General features: G+C 52.1%; 2 protein-coding genes across 2 annotated transcripts; both read right to left on the reverse strand.

The window, feature by feature from the left end:
- Nucleotides 1–967: 967 nt before the first annotated feature.
- V2A60_003410 (uncharacterized protein) lies at nt 968–1,165 on the reverse strand (the record flags this gene model as incomplete). Its single annotated transcript, XM_083254745.1, has 1 exon — nt 968–1,165. One exon carries the CDS (start codon nt 1,163–1,165, stop codon nt 968–970), a length of 198 nt encoding a protein of 65 aa, XP_083110871.1.
- Nucleotides 1,166–10,014: 8,849 nt separating this feature from the next.
- On the reverse strand, nt 10,015–13,751 carry V2A60_003411 (carbon catabolite repression regulator; the record flags this gene model as incomplete). Its single annotated transcript, XM_083254746.1, has 2 exons — nt 10,015–11,191; nt 13,684–13,751. 2 exons carry the CDS (start codon nt 13,749–13,751, stop codon nt 10,015–10,017), a joined length of 1,245 nt encoding a protein of 414 aa, XP_083110872.1.
- Nucleotides 13,752–15,437: the final 1,686 nt, after the last annotated feature.

The raw sequence follows: 15,437 nt of genomic DNA on the forward strand, positions 1-15,437 counted from the left end.
AGCCGACCTCGTTGCGGCCCGAACAGCCCCAAGGAAAAAAGATACATGTACATCGGCGATTCCAAGTACTTACTGCCCGGACTTTTTCTTTGGGACACGGTCTGTGTTACAGCTCTCTCTGGGGCGGCGGCGACGGCGGGGTGGATATCTACAGGGTACGGCATCGTGAGGTTTGCAAATGGCGTCAGGATACTCATCCATCGCCCACATGCTCGTGTCCTTGACTCGTTCGAGGGCTCCTCCCCCACGGCAACGTCAAGTCGGGCATGTTTGTACTGGCAAGTCCAACGTGCCACCCTACGAAATGTATCCCTGAGTCAAGAGTGCTACATGATGAGTCCTCGCAGGAGGGGGGGGGTCTCGTTTCAATGCCGCAGACGACGGTAGCATTTGTTTTCTTGTTGTAGCTTTTTTTTTTGTCTTCGGGTGGGGGAGTTGGAGATTCGCCTTTGCATTAGCCATTCATCAAAATGCAGAGTAGTCTGCCGGTAGATATACAGCCAGAGAGATGCAAAGGTACTGTGCGCAAAGTCGTCGGCCATGTGCAGCCGAAACGACGTCAAGGAGCAACGTACTGCTTGACAGGTGGTATTGAGGCGGTGACAGTATGAAAAGATGAGCGGAAACCTGTACATTTTTTAGTTGCAGCGTCGCACTCGGAACCGCTCTACCCTCGGCGGTGCGGGAAGTAAGTAAGTAGCTCTTCCCCCCCCTTTGAGTGTTGTCGCCATCCATCGATGGGACATTTTTCGCCATTTGCCATTATACTTTCTTCACCTCAAACGTTTGACTAACAACGGTGTCACTCACCCGCAGCAACGTCGCGCTGCGTTGCAACCTCCCCCCCCTTTGCCCCCCCCCCCCCCCCCCCCCCCTTCCCCCCTCCTTATCCCCCGTGCCGCCTGCATAACCCACACCACCACCACCCACCACCACACCTTGCACCGCGGGGCGTCTCGCCGGCCGCCTATAGCGAATATAGTGCTATGCATCGGAAGATCGAGCGGGATTCACGCAACAGAGCAGGGTAGATCAGGCCATGCATACGCAGGTTCTCTCCTTGCTGCCCGCCGCTGCCCGCGCACGCCGCCGCCGCCTGCGCACGCTCTCCCGGGGCGGAGTCATCGCCCGCCGTCAGATGGCAGAAAGCGAAAGGAATGGACATGAACAAGCCCACGGACGGACGGCCTTGTTCTTTTGAATGCAACAGCGCCACTTGACACTTTTTTTTTTTACTTTTTTTTTCGTTTTTTTTTTTGCCGTTTCGATACTCAGTACTTGCGAGAAAGGGCCTGATCAAGCACCTACCTCTTTTGGCGGTACCTTTTTCTTGTTCCTTGTCACGATGCTGCAGGGCTGGGGCCGCGCGCCGGCCATGGAACCAAGCAAAATCCATCGCCTGCCTGCCTATCTGCTGCAGGGGCCTCGTTCATTTTCTTCTCATGTGCCTACTTAGCAAGCGTTTTCTCAATCTTGCACTCGGGGTGTGCTATTTCTTTTTTTTTTTTTTCCTTTTCCCCTTTCTTTCCTTGCACGTTTCGACGCCTTTTTCCAACGTGTACCACAAAAAGCGGTAGCCTCGCCGCTCTTGTTCCGTTCTCGTAAACACATGCACTGATATATATCGCGACCCCCCCCCTGGACTCCATCTCCAAGCCATGCCGGCAAGGATTATGTGATGGGTTAGGCAAAGGAGCGCAGTGGCGTCGTGCTTTCCAGCAAGCCTCTCGCTAGACAGGATTTACCCCAAGATACGTATCAATCAGGAAGGAGAGAAGAGCCTTTCAACCGCAGTAGTGCGGCTCCTCTCGCAGCGCCGAGCGGCGCAACGGTGGCACGCTATTTGCGCAAGCTGAGTAGATGGGGTGTGAAGAAGGGACTATTGCTCTATCATCGACTATTATAACACCATACTTGGTTGTTTTCCTCCATTCTCTCTTCTCCTACTTTTTCTAGACAATGTACCGCTCATCGTCCCCGTATTTAATAACTCGCATATGCAGGTTGTTTTTCCACGGAGCAGCTCTGTACGGGTGTGTATGTGTGGCCGTCTTTGCCTGAACATTCCGAACATGCCCAAATCATGTTCCGAGAATCTCCGATACGGCGAGTCAAGAAAAGGTCGACAGCGAGGGAGAAGTAGAAAAGGTAATCTGCAACGGAACCATTCCGGGAAAAAAAAAAGAGAAAAAAAGAAAAAGAAAAAAAAAACGAGACCCCCTTCATTATATTTTTCTCTGTCCTGCAGCAATTCTAATAAGCGCTGGAACGAGTCGTGACTCGATCGCTGGAAGCATGGCCTCTTACAGCGCCATCAATGGACTAGGCGCGGACAAGCCACCGCGGAGGGCTGAAGGAGCAAGTCCCACGAGGGCCATGGCACCAAAACGTTTCGTGGTTTCAAGTAGGGGTTCTTTCTTACCCTGCAGCCTGATGACGAGTCAATCAATACGAGAATACTAACCGCAGCGCCCAGGCTTCGCTTCTTTACAAACACACACACACACACACACTGGCCCGTTGCAACGTAGCAAATGGCCCTGCCGAGAAGCGCGTTTCCCCCATCTAAATAATATTAAGCCCTGCTCCTTCAAGCTGGCCAATCAAATAATGGGTTTGCCCCCCCCCCCTCCCCCTTTGGGGCCAAGGCCTTGTAGCCGTTCTGGGTGACACCGAGATTGACTGGTCTTACATACCTTGATGGCGTCGTGCGGGATAAGCAAAAGACGATGCACCAGCACCTTTGCCGTGTCATGACAAGAGGCAATGAGCAAGGGTCCTCTTGCAGGTTTAATGTCGCAGTGAGGATATTATAATCCGTACTCCGTACAGTCACGACAGTCAAACTTACGATGAAGCCCCAGTAGATCCTTACGCATCGTAAGTTTGTAACCATGCAAAGCCGGTGTGGGACAGACTGTGACCTCTTTCTTAAATTCGACATTTGGGGATCCAAATTGACGTCCCCCCTTTTCCTCCCTTAGTCTTATTAACAAACCCTGGGAGGGTTACATTCATCGTACAAAACCTGATCCTCTTGTTATATTGACAGCCCACGGTGAGCGGGCGTTGCTGCTAATAGTACTGCTGCTCCGTACGGTGGCAGGCAGGCCAAGCCTTCGCTGTACCAGGGCTCATTACCAGGGCAGGATCCAATAGGGAACGCAAGACTGTCCTCTGCTGGGTTCTCTCTCTCTCTCTCATCGATACGAACAGCAAACGTGGACACAAAAAATTGCGCCTAGAATCAATCCTAAAGCCGCATCCAATAACTGGGGGGGCGTGCGTGTTCCTCGGGTTGCAGATCACCAGCCCAGGAGAGAGAGAGAGGAGCTTGGCAGGTATACGCAAATGACAACAAAAGTCAAAAAAGAAATAGAACAAAAAGTCCGGGGTTACTTTTTATTTCTTCGGCTGAACAGCGAGAGCCCATTTTCCCGGGGGCGGCGAGGCGCAATTTCTCGGTCAAGCCGACCAAGTTACTTACTTTTTAGCTCTTAGCTCCTAAGTAGCTCTTGGCCCGCGGCTTTGTTTGTGCCTCGCGAGTCTTGGGCCCCAAGATGACAAGGACCGTCCGGCTAGCGTGTATCTTGCTATCTTAAGGACCATCTTTTTTTTTTTTTTTTTTTTTTTTCAGATAGCTCGTCCAAATAATAGTTACTTACGACGACGAGCCGCCAAGTCCACATCGTCCATTACACCACACCCCTTCCAACCGGACTTCAATGGGCTCAACAACCACGGGCCCGGGATATTTGTCCGCCCACAAACACTTATCGAAACTACCCCCCCCCCCCTTTTCCCCCTTTTCTGCGGCTGTTGCTGCTCTAATCTGGCAGGAGGAGTCATCTTTCATGTTCCACCCCCAGGAGGGGATAAACGACAAAGTTCTTTTTCCCCAGAAACAACTCCGTTGGGGTTAATGGGGTTCTTTCGTCTGGGGACCTTTTGTCTAAGCGTCATGGAAGAGGAAGGAAGATGCCTCCTCTCGGCACGCCCCAGATTGATCAATAATCTCAACCCACCCGTCATTTCACATGTTTACGCCACAATGAGCTCGTTATTTTTTTTTAACCTTTGTCAGTGTCTTGTCTCTTTGCTACTGATACACTTTTGTTGCAACGGGGGGACCATCCTACTGATAGTTTATCGCCATCAACCTTCCCCCCCTCCTTTGGCCATCCCCACCCCCACACTTTGTATCTTTCGTCTTTCGCCCTGTTATCCGTGATAGCCGCACATGTGTAGCTCTTCTTGGCTTTTGCCAATCATGATAAGACGGCACTTTAGTGCAAAATGAAAATTTCTTTTTTGACTTTGTTTTTTTCTTTTGGCAGACCAAAGAAAGCCACGTGTCAAGCAAGATAGGCACCAAGTCCCCAACTCGGGCACGGACGGGTTACCCTCTCCGTCAAGCTCAGTACTTACGGTACGGGCCCCCGGAACGAAGGGGAGGGAAGCTTTTCTGATGTCTGCATCTTTTTTGGGATTGACCCTGTTGGAAATCTGTATATTGTTCCCATTCGGGCAATGCTAGCCCCCCCCCGCGCCCCCCGGTAACGCTCTTTCAATGCACCACCACCGTCACCGTCACCACCAATCAGGGGTATCGCTGCCCGACAGCCAGATTGGCAAGAATCAAAACAAGGACTAGTTACCGAGCGAGGAAGCTGACGGCGGGGTCGGAAAGTTTGCACCCATTCTGTCAAAGGACAGGAAGAAGAAAAAGAAAAGAAAAGGGTTGAGAGGCCCCACGACCGTACCCGTGGTCCCGTACGAGCTACTCCGTACTCCGTAGATGAACGGGAAACCAACTTTGTGGCTTGCAAGGGCCAGTGTAGGCAGGGGTTCGATGATAATGATGACGATGATGCCTGCGAGCGAATCAAGACTCGCTCGACGTCTCGCTTCACTGGCATTTTGTTGTTTACGTTGGGCAAAAGAGAGAGAGAGAGGGAGAGAGAGGTGGCTTCCCCAAAGCCACACACGGCAGCAAATTTGTAGCCAAACTAAGAAGCCTGGGCGCCGCCCCTTTCTGGCTGAAAGAAGAAGAGAGGACAGAAACCGGGCGACTAATAAGACGACGTGATGGCCATCGCCGACCACTTGGCCGCGGGCGCGCCGGCTAAATCAACCCTTTGTCCCTCCCAAACAAGGCGCTGTTTAGCCTATCCGAAGCCGAGTCCAGTGACTGACTACTGCTTTGTTGTCGTCCCTACATGTAACTCCCATGGCTTTTTCGGGCGAGGCTGGGATGGGATAAGCAAGTTAGTAGGCTGGGCGTACTTTTTTGATCATCCTCAAGTTTGCTGGCTACGGGCTTGGCTGCTGCGCGCCGCCGCTGGGGGGGGGGGGGGCGCAATGCAGCTAATAAGCTAAAAGCTCTGCTCAGGAAGTCTTTTGCCTTGCCTCGAGCTAATAACGGTGCATCATCGTCAACATGATACCAAGCCACGGTACAGATTACAGAGTTGGGGTAGGAGGAGGACAGCGCCGCCATGGATTTCGGCGGCGGCGGCGGCGGCGGGCGAGGGTAACTGGCGGTCAGTCTTTTGCTTCTTATTGAACTAAGTAGCAAATTCACCACGACTGCCTCACCCATTGTCCTATCAAAGTCTTGTAGGCATTCATGTGCTTGTGTCGAGCAGCCAAATAATAACAATGTGTCATTTACTCTTGTCCTCTGCGGTTCAATGGACGTCTTCCTTGTCAAATGACGACACTTCTCTCTCTCTCTCTTTTTTTTTTTTCTCATTTACATGTATCTTTTTGACGCATCATTCGGCTAGAGCTTTATTTGAGACATGCAGCCGCCACAGCCCCCAAACCAAAAAAAGACGAAGAAAGAAGAAACAAACGAAACCCCCACCACGGGCAGCAAAAGATGCAACTCTCCTCATTCAACCATCAAGGAGGTCGCCGAACAAGTTGCATCCCAAGACATGAGAGCAGGGGGTTTGAGTCTTCTTCTTTACTCTTCATATTATGTAAAATATTTGCAAAATCGGCAACTGTAAAGTCTCTCTTCAATAGACCAAGGAAAATACCTCGGAAAATTCGAATGCCGGCAAAGCTGCAAGCAACTGTCCAGAGGAAAAAAAGTTGGAAAAATGGAATTAAATAAAATCAACCTGTCGGGGGTGTATTACAACTAACAAACTACCTACGTATGCCATGCAGATGTACCCCGTCCTTCTAAAGCGTCATATTAGTACGATCCTCCAACAAGGATACGTAGGCAATTTCCATCGTGTAAAGAAAAGAAAAAACACATACGGCCGCTGAATCATGTCGGCTGCAGCGCCTACACCAAAAAAAAAAGACTGCTTCCCGCCCCCCCCCCCCCCCAAAATATCTCCTTCTCTTTCTCCTACACTTTTTCTTTGTTTCTTTTTTTCTCCCTTTCTTCTTCTTCCTTGGCCCTCTTCAGCTCCCTCACCGACGGCCGGGGATGCAAGCCACAGTGCCAGTTGCAACCCCATGGGCAGCTGGGGCTTGCATACCGCGCCACCTCCGCGTAGGCAATGCCGGAGGATGATAAGAGGGCATGAGGCGGCGGAAGCGGGGGAAGGGGGGGGGGGGGGGGGGGGAAGGGCCACCAAAGCTGGCAGCGAAAAGGATGGGGAGAAGGAAGGAGAGAGAAGGAGAGAGGGCTGGGAGGGAGGATTTGCCAGGGACAGAGGAGCGGCATCAATCAAAACCATGTGCCATATAACCCGGCGCCTACTATGAACCGCCACGCATCGACGAAAAAAAAAGAAAAAAACAAAGAAAAAAAACTAGGCACGAATAGGCGTCCACATCAGACCTTGCATCTCATATGTAGTAGCAATCAGAGCAACAGGCCGTCCTTTGCCTTTTCTCTCTCTCTCTCTCTCTCTTTTCCCTTGTCTATGCGACAGCCAATTCCGTTTGGCCGACAAACACAATTTCTACAAGTTCATTTTTTCATGTAAGAAAATAGCATGCCTTGTCCGAGTGGCTGGCCCTGAACTGTGCAAGCTCCGAAGCAAGCACTCGGCGGCCGAGACGGGGCAGAAGTGAGGCAAGGCAAGTAAGGACAGAGGGGGGAGGGGGCTTTGCTAATAACAAGGACAAGGCATAATATGCGCCAGTTATTGACATGTGTCTCTGCACACAAAAGTGCAAGGCACATGTATATATATATATGCATCAAAAAGACGTTGGGCTAAATAGTCTCTTGTTGGGGATTTTTTTTTTGGTATTGTATTTTCTCAAGCGTTCCGGCTTAACCCATGGAAAGCCGCGTGAAGCTTGGGCTCTCTGTCTCGTCTTCTTCCCTTGTTTCCCTCCTCCTCCTTCTTCTTCTACTTGTTCCTTTGTTGTTCTGTTCTTTTCCGTTATACCCTCCCTTTGGCAAACAGCGTCGCGCGTACGTGGAGAGTCTTTGTTGTACAAGGACAAGGGTAAAATGTAGACCAACAAGATAAGAAGAAGAAAAATAGGCCTTTTTTTCAATATTGGTAAAGCCCTTTTTTTTTAAAAAAAAAATCTTCTCTTTTTCGCATCTATCAATAAAGAAATCGAGTAAAGGCGGAAGGGGGCGAGTTTATTTGATTAAATTTGATTTTCACACATCTTTGGGCCGTGGCGCTTGGCATGGCTACTTCGGCTGAACTCTGTTTTTTGCCTTGCCCATACATACGTCTAGACCGATCCGTCCGCCGATCCAAGTTGAAGAACTTGCCCGCGACGCTAATCTCCACGACAAAACGTTTCGTGTGCGTGTGCGTGTGTGCGTGTGTGCGTGTGCGTGTGTATGAGGCAAAGTTTCTTTTATCAGTGTTGTACAATGGCCGCGCGTTGTCGTGATACTCCATCATAACCTGGGTAGGCACCGACCGGATGCAAAATACACCCAAAAAGGTAAATGCACCATTTGGAGGCGGAATCACGTTGTTTCGTCTGCAAAAGTTGGATCATGGAAATGGGGAGCACCCCCCCCTGTTTTTTTTTTCTGTTGGCCCATACAAAATAAATGAGCGGCTTGTTCTTCCAACGTACAGAAAACGTAATACATTGGGGATGCCCAGCCGCTCGCCGATGCTCACGCGTTTTATTAGTGTGCTGTATCGCTAGGCACTTACGGAGTAGAAAAAGACAGGTAAGCAACAAAAAAGACCGGTAATAAATGACGGAAGCCAAAATTAAAATCACCAAAAGAAACCATCGAGAGATAAAAGTATAAGAGAGAAAAAGAATAAAAAGAGTAGCACCACAATAGCAATGGTGCAAAATTTGTCCTGTTTTTTTCCCCGTCTTCACTGGCCCATCTCGGGGTGTACAACCCCAAGTTACCTCGCAACAAAATGTGCCTTCAACTACTTTTTTTTTTCTTTTAATCTTCTCTTACATCCGCTCGCTGGCCTCCGGTCTCCGGCAGCCGTTGACAAGACGGCGCGGGCAGCAAGGCACACAAAGTCGCAGCCTACATTTCATGGAGCCTGAGCCTGCCCGCAACCCGCCTGCCATCGGCTCAACTGTACTGAGTAAGAGTTAGATAGATAGGTAGTGTACTCCGTACTGCGTATCGCCAAGTAATAAAGCCCCCCCCCCCCTCTGCTGCTCCCTCTCTTCCCTCCGTGTCCTACTCCCGTGCCACCGGCGGTCCAACTCTGCAGTCCGGTTCTGAAGTCCGGTTCAGAGTTCCCCATACAAACCCGCCCCCGATACCACTGGATGTACTCCGTACCTATCAACGCCATCGACGCTATCTGTTCTGTTCTCCCGGCTCCATTGCCAGACCAAACGATGAGGGTGGCCTGTTTTTTTTTCTTGTCTCTTTTTTCATTCTTCATCTTTGTTTCTTCTTTTGCACTAGATTACTGTTCCGTAGCCCATCTTTTCGACATCCAAAGCCCGCACACCCCCCCCCCCCCCCCATCTACTTCACCGCACAACAACCCCCCCCTTCCCTCTCTTCATGGCCGCCAGGCGTCTAGACTTGGACTCGTGTTACAGGTGCCGAAATAAAGACAAGGCTAGCTGAAAATAAGAAAAAAAAAACACGGAAAAAGAAGCACAAAAGTTTAATATAGGCAGAGGCGTCGGGACTCTTCTCCTCGGCCCCTCCCCCTTCCTTTTCATACGAGAATGAATACTTGGACCAGAAAAACGGGCGCCGCAACCCTCGGAAAAACTGGACAGCAAAATGACGACATGCAACGAACGAGTGGTGCGCAATCGCTTGGTGTGTCAAATGGACTGCCGCCATGCCATGGGTTGCCATGGGTCCGACCGTCTGACCTCCACACTGGCACCCCGTGGGCTGCCCACGTTTTCTACTAGTCGCTCAATCGCGCACATGCTCAGCAGATGAAGCTGAGCAGGGCGAAAGTGGGTTATCTCTGTGCCGGGGTCAACTGTGTGTGTGTGTGTGTGTGTGCGCGTGTGCGTGTACCTGCTTGGATAAGGGTGGCTGTGTCATCCCCAGGCGTGCGTGTGTGTGTGTATGTGCTTGCGTGCTTGGAGCCGAGAGATGAACTGCCATGAGTCGACGAGTCACAGACATCAAACAACCTAATCTTTTTTGTCATGTGTATATTCTTTGGCTGCTGGACGCTTCCGACATTGGTAGCGTTGAAGTTCATCTATGTAAATAAGGTAGTCCAATAATTATCCCTCCAAAAATAACAGCCAAGCATAACAAAAAAAAATAGCAAATAGAATCAGTACGCCGAGAAAGTGGTGATGTCTAATTTGGTTCCGCTCCTAGTCCTTTCAAGTCCATTTTGTCCCAATGTCTTTTTACACAGGAAATGCGAGTCTGCAAAAGCAATCAAAAAAAAAAGGAATACAAAAACAAGAGGGGAAAAAAAGGCCAATTCAAAAGTAAGATTTGTACTCCCGAGAAGTCGCTGCCTGCCTCTGTGGCACAGCCGGCACAGAAGGGAGTTGGCCATCCGCGTACACCCGTAAACGCCAGTGTCTATCCTTTAACCGTCTATGTTCCCAAGTCATAAAGTCGTCGCTGCGGCGCTTGTGAAACGGTTCCTAAGCGCGATCCATCAAGTCGCCGCCGGCGAGACTGCCAGTGGCAGAGCTGCGGCCGCTGTTGGCATTGTAACCCTGCTCCGAGAGAAGGTCCTGTACAGCAACCTTGGGAGGCTGCGGCACGGGGAGCTTTCTCTGGCTGCCGTCTGGGCGGCTGAGGATGTCAGTCAGGGACATGCCCGTGGGGCGCTGAGCACCACTCTGCTGGAGAATCGGAGGGAAGGCGGGCGTCTCCAGATGAGGCTCCATGGGAGCCAGGGCAGGCGTGGTGTGCTGTAGAGACAGGTTGCGCAGGCTAGGCAGCTCGTAGCCCGAGAAGGGACGGAGGCGAGGCGAGTGGGCAGGCGTGGCAATGGGCGTGTGGTCGGGAGTAGGAGACAGAGAGTCATGAGAAAAGGTAGGAGAAGAAGGCGCGGTAGAGTTGGGCGAGTTGGGACGGGAGCGCTTGATGTGGCGGAGGGAGCTGTGGTAGTGATCGTCGCTGTGGTCCTCGCCCGAGTGGGATCTCGACATGTGGTAGGAGCTCAGGCCGGCAGGGTTGCCGCGAGGATGGTGAGGCGCGTTGCTGTAGTAAGGGTGGTGGCGCGCCGAGTGACCGTGACCGAGATTCTCGCGCTCGACCTGGTGGGCAGCCTTGGCGAGCATGGAAATGTCGCCGTTGCGGTTGTAGAGGTGAGTGGCCGAGTGAGGCGAGGCAAACGAGGCAAACGAGTGAGGCGGCGATACGTTGGGCGAGCCCAGGGTCGAGGTGGGGGCGGACCGAATCGTCTTGGGTGCGGGAGGAGGAGCCATGAGACCCTCCGAGTGCATGTGCTGAGGCAGGCCGTGGTGGACGGGATGCTGGTGATGGTGGTGGTGCTGCTGGCTCTTGTTACCACGGCGAGAGTTGGGGTTGTTGTGGATCCTCGAGTGCCTGGTGAGCTCGTCGGAGCGAGAAAACTTCTTGGAGCAGCCTGGGAACTGGCAAGCGTGAGGCTTCTCGCCAGTGTGAGTGCGAATGTGTCTGGTCTGGTGCTCTAGGCGGTGGAACGCCTTGTCGCAGAGAGGGCACTTGTAAGGACGAGGCAACTCGGTGGTGGTGGTGCTCTCGGCCGCCTGCGAGGAAGGCAGGGGGCCGTTGGGCTTGATGACGCTGACTGCGGCGGTGGCCATGTGTGTGTCACCTCGATGGAGGATGCTGCTTGGGTTAGAACCAAGGGGTTGTTGTTGTTGTTGGTGGTGATGGTGGTGGTGGTGAAGCAGATTGGAGATTTCAACCGCCGACTGTGCTCGTTGCATGTGATCGATGTGCGGCGAGCAGATCCGACGTTTTGCGGGGTGGGCGAGTAGGCGGGCGAGGACGAGAGAAGAGCGTGCTCTCGAATGTCGAAGCAATGCAGAGTAAGAGGAAATTGGATTATTGTAGTTGCGTGGGAGATTTGTTTCGAGAGCGTGTGCGAAAACGAATGTTGCGGACGATGGTGCAGGATGAGTGAGATGCTGGTTGCAAGTTTGGATGGAAAGAAACGGAATCTTTTTTTTTCTTGCGCGAGGGGATGGGGGGAGAGGGACGGGTTATAAAAGGCGGGTTCGGGGGGGATGACGGGTACACCTGAGCGAGTTTGCAGAGGTACCTCGACGGCTCAGGCTGGGAGCAGGCACATGCTTGCGGCCCACTGCATTCGCTGAAGGAGCCCTACAGCGGCCCTAGCCAGGCTTCGGCGGGTGGTTCGAGGGAAGGGGGTGAGCTAGAGGAAGGCATGGCGGGCAGTGAAAGGTACTTGTCGGCCTTTGAAGTCAGGTACCTCATATTTTTTCTTCCCACTTTGCAGGCGCTGGCCACGCCCCTCCCTCTAAGCCACCCTGGTCGCACACCCCCCCGAATCACCCCCCTACGAGCCCAAAAACCGGGGCGGTAGTCCTACGGTATTCGTCCTTGGCTGTGGAGTTTTAGTGCCACGCACCGCTGTCCGAGACAGGTGGTCTGGGGGAAAGGACAGTCGCAATGTGCACCGCCCCGGGGGGTCTGGGGGCCCTGGGGAAGCTTCTTCACCCGCTGATGGAAGAAAAAAAAAACAGCGGGCGGGGAGGGCCTGATTGCGCCAACGCCCCCCTCTCTCCCCTAGCACAGCGCCAGCCAGTGAACCTGACAAGCACGCCAGAAAAAGCCCTGATGAAGGGGACCCGAAAGCATGAAAAATTCTATCCGACACGCCCCCTCCCCCCCTTCCCTCTCCCCTCCCTCGTGCTTGCCTGCTACCTGCCAATCCCCCACCACGGACGCTCTCCTTGGGGCTGCCCCCAGTGATACTGTCCCCCCTTCGGCACTACGGCGGGATGCTTGGCCAAGGGGAGGATTCTCAGGTGAGATTTCGCAGGCCCTTTCTCCACTGGGCAAAAAAAAAAAAAAAAAAGGAACCCAAAAAAAAAAGACCTCCTTGGTCTGGCGTACTTTGCCAGGCAGCAAGGGCGGAAGAAGCGGAAGGCGGAGCAGGCGCTGGCAGTCGTGCTGGGCTGATTGGCGGCCGCCATTCCAGCAGTACGGAGTACAGATTGCAGATTGCAGATTACAGCACATTGATTTCCATCCAGGTGGCCGCTACCTACGTACTCAGTACGAGTCACACAAGTCAGGTACTCGGCACACGGGTTGATATGCGTGTACGCAGATGGCTCATGGATTGACGTGGTGGTATGGATTCTGAGTACATGGCTGGATGGTGGTAAACGAATGGAGGGACTGGATGGTTGCGACGGATCACCACGACCGACTGCTGCTTGCACGCCTTGCACGCCTTGCGCGCCCTGCACACCTCGCAGGCTGCGCAGCACAGCAATCACGGCCAGTCGAAAAGGGAGACGGCCACGCTGCGCTTCTGGCCTTTGTCTGGCGGTTTCGGGTCTTTTTGCCTCTTTGGCCTAGGATTGGCGAGCCCATGGGGAAAAAGATGCCCCCCCCCCCGGTTGCGTTGCATACCAGTACTTGCAGTCTCGACCACCGGCTCAGTACCGAGTACGGATACTACTTAAGTACTGACTGAGGCTACTTACCAGCAGGCAGCCGAAAAGAAGTATCTAAGTACTTAAGTAGTGAAAAGGTACCTATTACTTAATCTGTACTCCGTACGGATACTCTGAACCCATCAGTACTTACTGGTATAAATAATTACCAGTAGATGGCAAACCACGCGGTCATCCAACTTCAACACATTTCCGGTCGGTACCAGTCAACCCAGTCTCTACCTACTTACCTACTCAGTTCCTACCTGGTTGCAGAAATGCACCTCCAACCTCTAATATTAGGTGCTGCCTCGCAGGCGCAATAATGAGTTACAGTCAATGTGCAATGCGATGGAGAGGGAGGAGGAGGAGGAGTCTGCCCGAGACATGCTTGGTACAATGCCCACAGCGGCCCAGCAGTGTAAGCCCTCTGTACCTTATCGGTAGCTTGAACAGCTTACCCCGGCCTAGTCCCACCCCTAAGTACGTACCTAAGGCAGGTACTGATAAGTTGGAAGCTGAGATACTGGCAGTACGTGTCCCCTACCTAGGTACCTGCTACTTAATGATCCGTCCACCCTCCACATAAGTACTTACTGAGCAAGTTCGCTGCCACCGCCAAGGTAGGTAAGTAGAAATGTACCTAGGTGCGTCAAGCAAGCCACCAAGATAGCCAGATAGTGCCCTAACCCGCCTTCATCCGCGCCGGGCCATGGGCAACTGTTCCCCGTTCCGTCCAGTGCACCAAATACCTCCATCGTGTTACTCTTTGTCTTGTCAAGACTCATGGGGCCTCGAAACGGCAAGATGTGAAAAGGGGAAGGAAGAAGAGAGAGAGAAAACAAAAGCGAAAAAAAAAAAGGAAAAGAAAGGAAAGCAATTACACATGGAAAAGTAAAATGCAGGGGATTGATCGGAGCTCGGCCCGCGGCCATGGCCGGCAAGACATGCTACTGGTGCGCTCTGGACCGCCGATTTTGCCCTCCTCGTGTCCCGGCGCGCCGGCCTAATTCATTCATTCATTCCAATCTATCTGTACCAATTAACTTACTTGACTGCTGGGAGATGAGCCCGCCAGTGGACGAGGGGGGGGCGGAACATGACCACCACCAGGTTGCATTAGAAAGCCAAGGGAAACACGGGAAGGAGAGGGAAACTACTTACTTGGGGAAAGAGAAAGAGAAAAAAAAAGTAGAAAAAAAGGACAAGACAAAAGGCCCTCATCATCGTTCGGTAGTCATAAATCTGGACCATGACAAGGTTGTATAGGCACTAGTTGGGCCATGCGTTAGCGTTGTGGTTGACGTTGCATGACAGGACGATGGATTGGACCAAGTTTCCAGCCTGCAGGAGGTCGAGTTTTATTTCTCACCAGATTGACTACAAGGGGTGGTTGACTGTTGACTGGTAAGTAAATCAGCCATCATCACTTGCATCGTACCAGGCAACGGGCATGTCACCAAGTATCACGTTTTTTTACCAGTCAAACTAGCCCGCGGGATGCAAAGTAACAGGCACACAGCGTTGCATCATCTATGTAGCGTCATTTCTTCTCGCAGCTACCGATTTACTATGGACGGCATTCGGATAGTTGTTCGTCGACTTTTTTTCCCTCTCTCTCTCTCTCTCTCGCTCTGTGTGTGCATCTCCGTCAGGCAGTGAGGGATCCGGTACCTGCTTGCTTGCTGGTGGTGGCAAGCGGCCGTAAGTACTTGGGGTGGGCGTCTGCTTCGAGGTTCCGGCGCGGTGATGGGGTTTTTGCCATTTGCCGTGAGCTCGTATCTGCAAAAATAAAAGCAAAATCCAAGTCGTAAACTCCGCAGAGGAGGGGGAAAAGAAGAAGTAAAAAAAAAAAACACGCAAACAGACGTGCCGGTTTTTTTTCTTGCCAGTACTCTTCTATTTCCATTTCTATTTTTAATCGTCTTTCAAGCAGACTCATCATCATGTCATCTAGACCGGCACGCCGTATGATTCCCCATTTCAACTCTCACCAGTATACGTACTATTTACCCTTGGCCCGCGCCCACCCCCCATCATCGACTGCACGAGACCGCCGGCAGCCGAGCGTTTTGGATTCAAAGGACACTACTTACTCCGTACCTATATTATATGAAGTAACCAATCTGTACGGAGGTAGTGCTGCCCCCCCCCCCCGGGTCTGGCGGGCGGCAGCTGCCCCCTCCCCACCAGCACATCTTGGGAGCAAATCGAGATGTACATGCTGATAATAACGGAGTTACATGCCACAAATTTGCGTAGTCAGGAGAGCCAAGCATCAGACACCAGCAAGAATGTAACGCGGCGATACCCACCTTGTAGTGGAAATCGAAGCACTCTCTCTCGAGTTTTTTTTTTTTTTCTCTTTTTTCTCTCTGTTCTTTTTGGTGCAGTCTTTGCTAATACACGTTGAAAAATCAATAAATCGAGGCACCCAGATTCAT

This window comes from Cordyceps javanica, chromosome 2 (assembly GCF_051103115.1).
Source record: "Cordyceps javanica chromosome 2, complete sequence".
NCBI classification, from domain to species: Eukaryota; Fungi; Ascomycota; class Sordariomycetes; order Hypocreales; family Cordycipitaceae; genus Cordyceps; species Cordyceps javanica.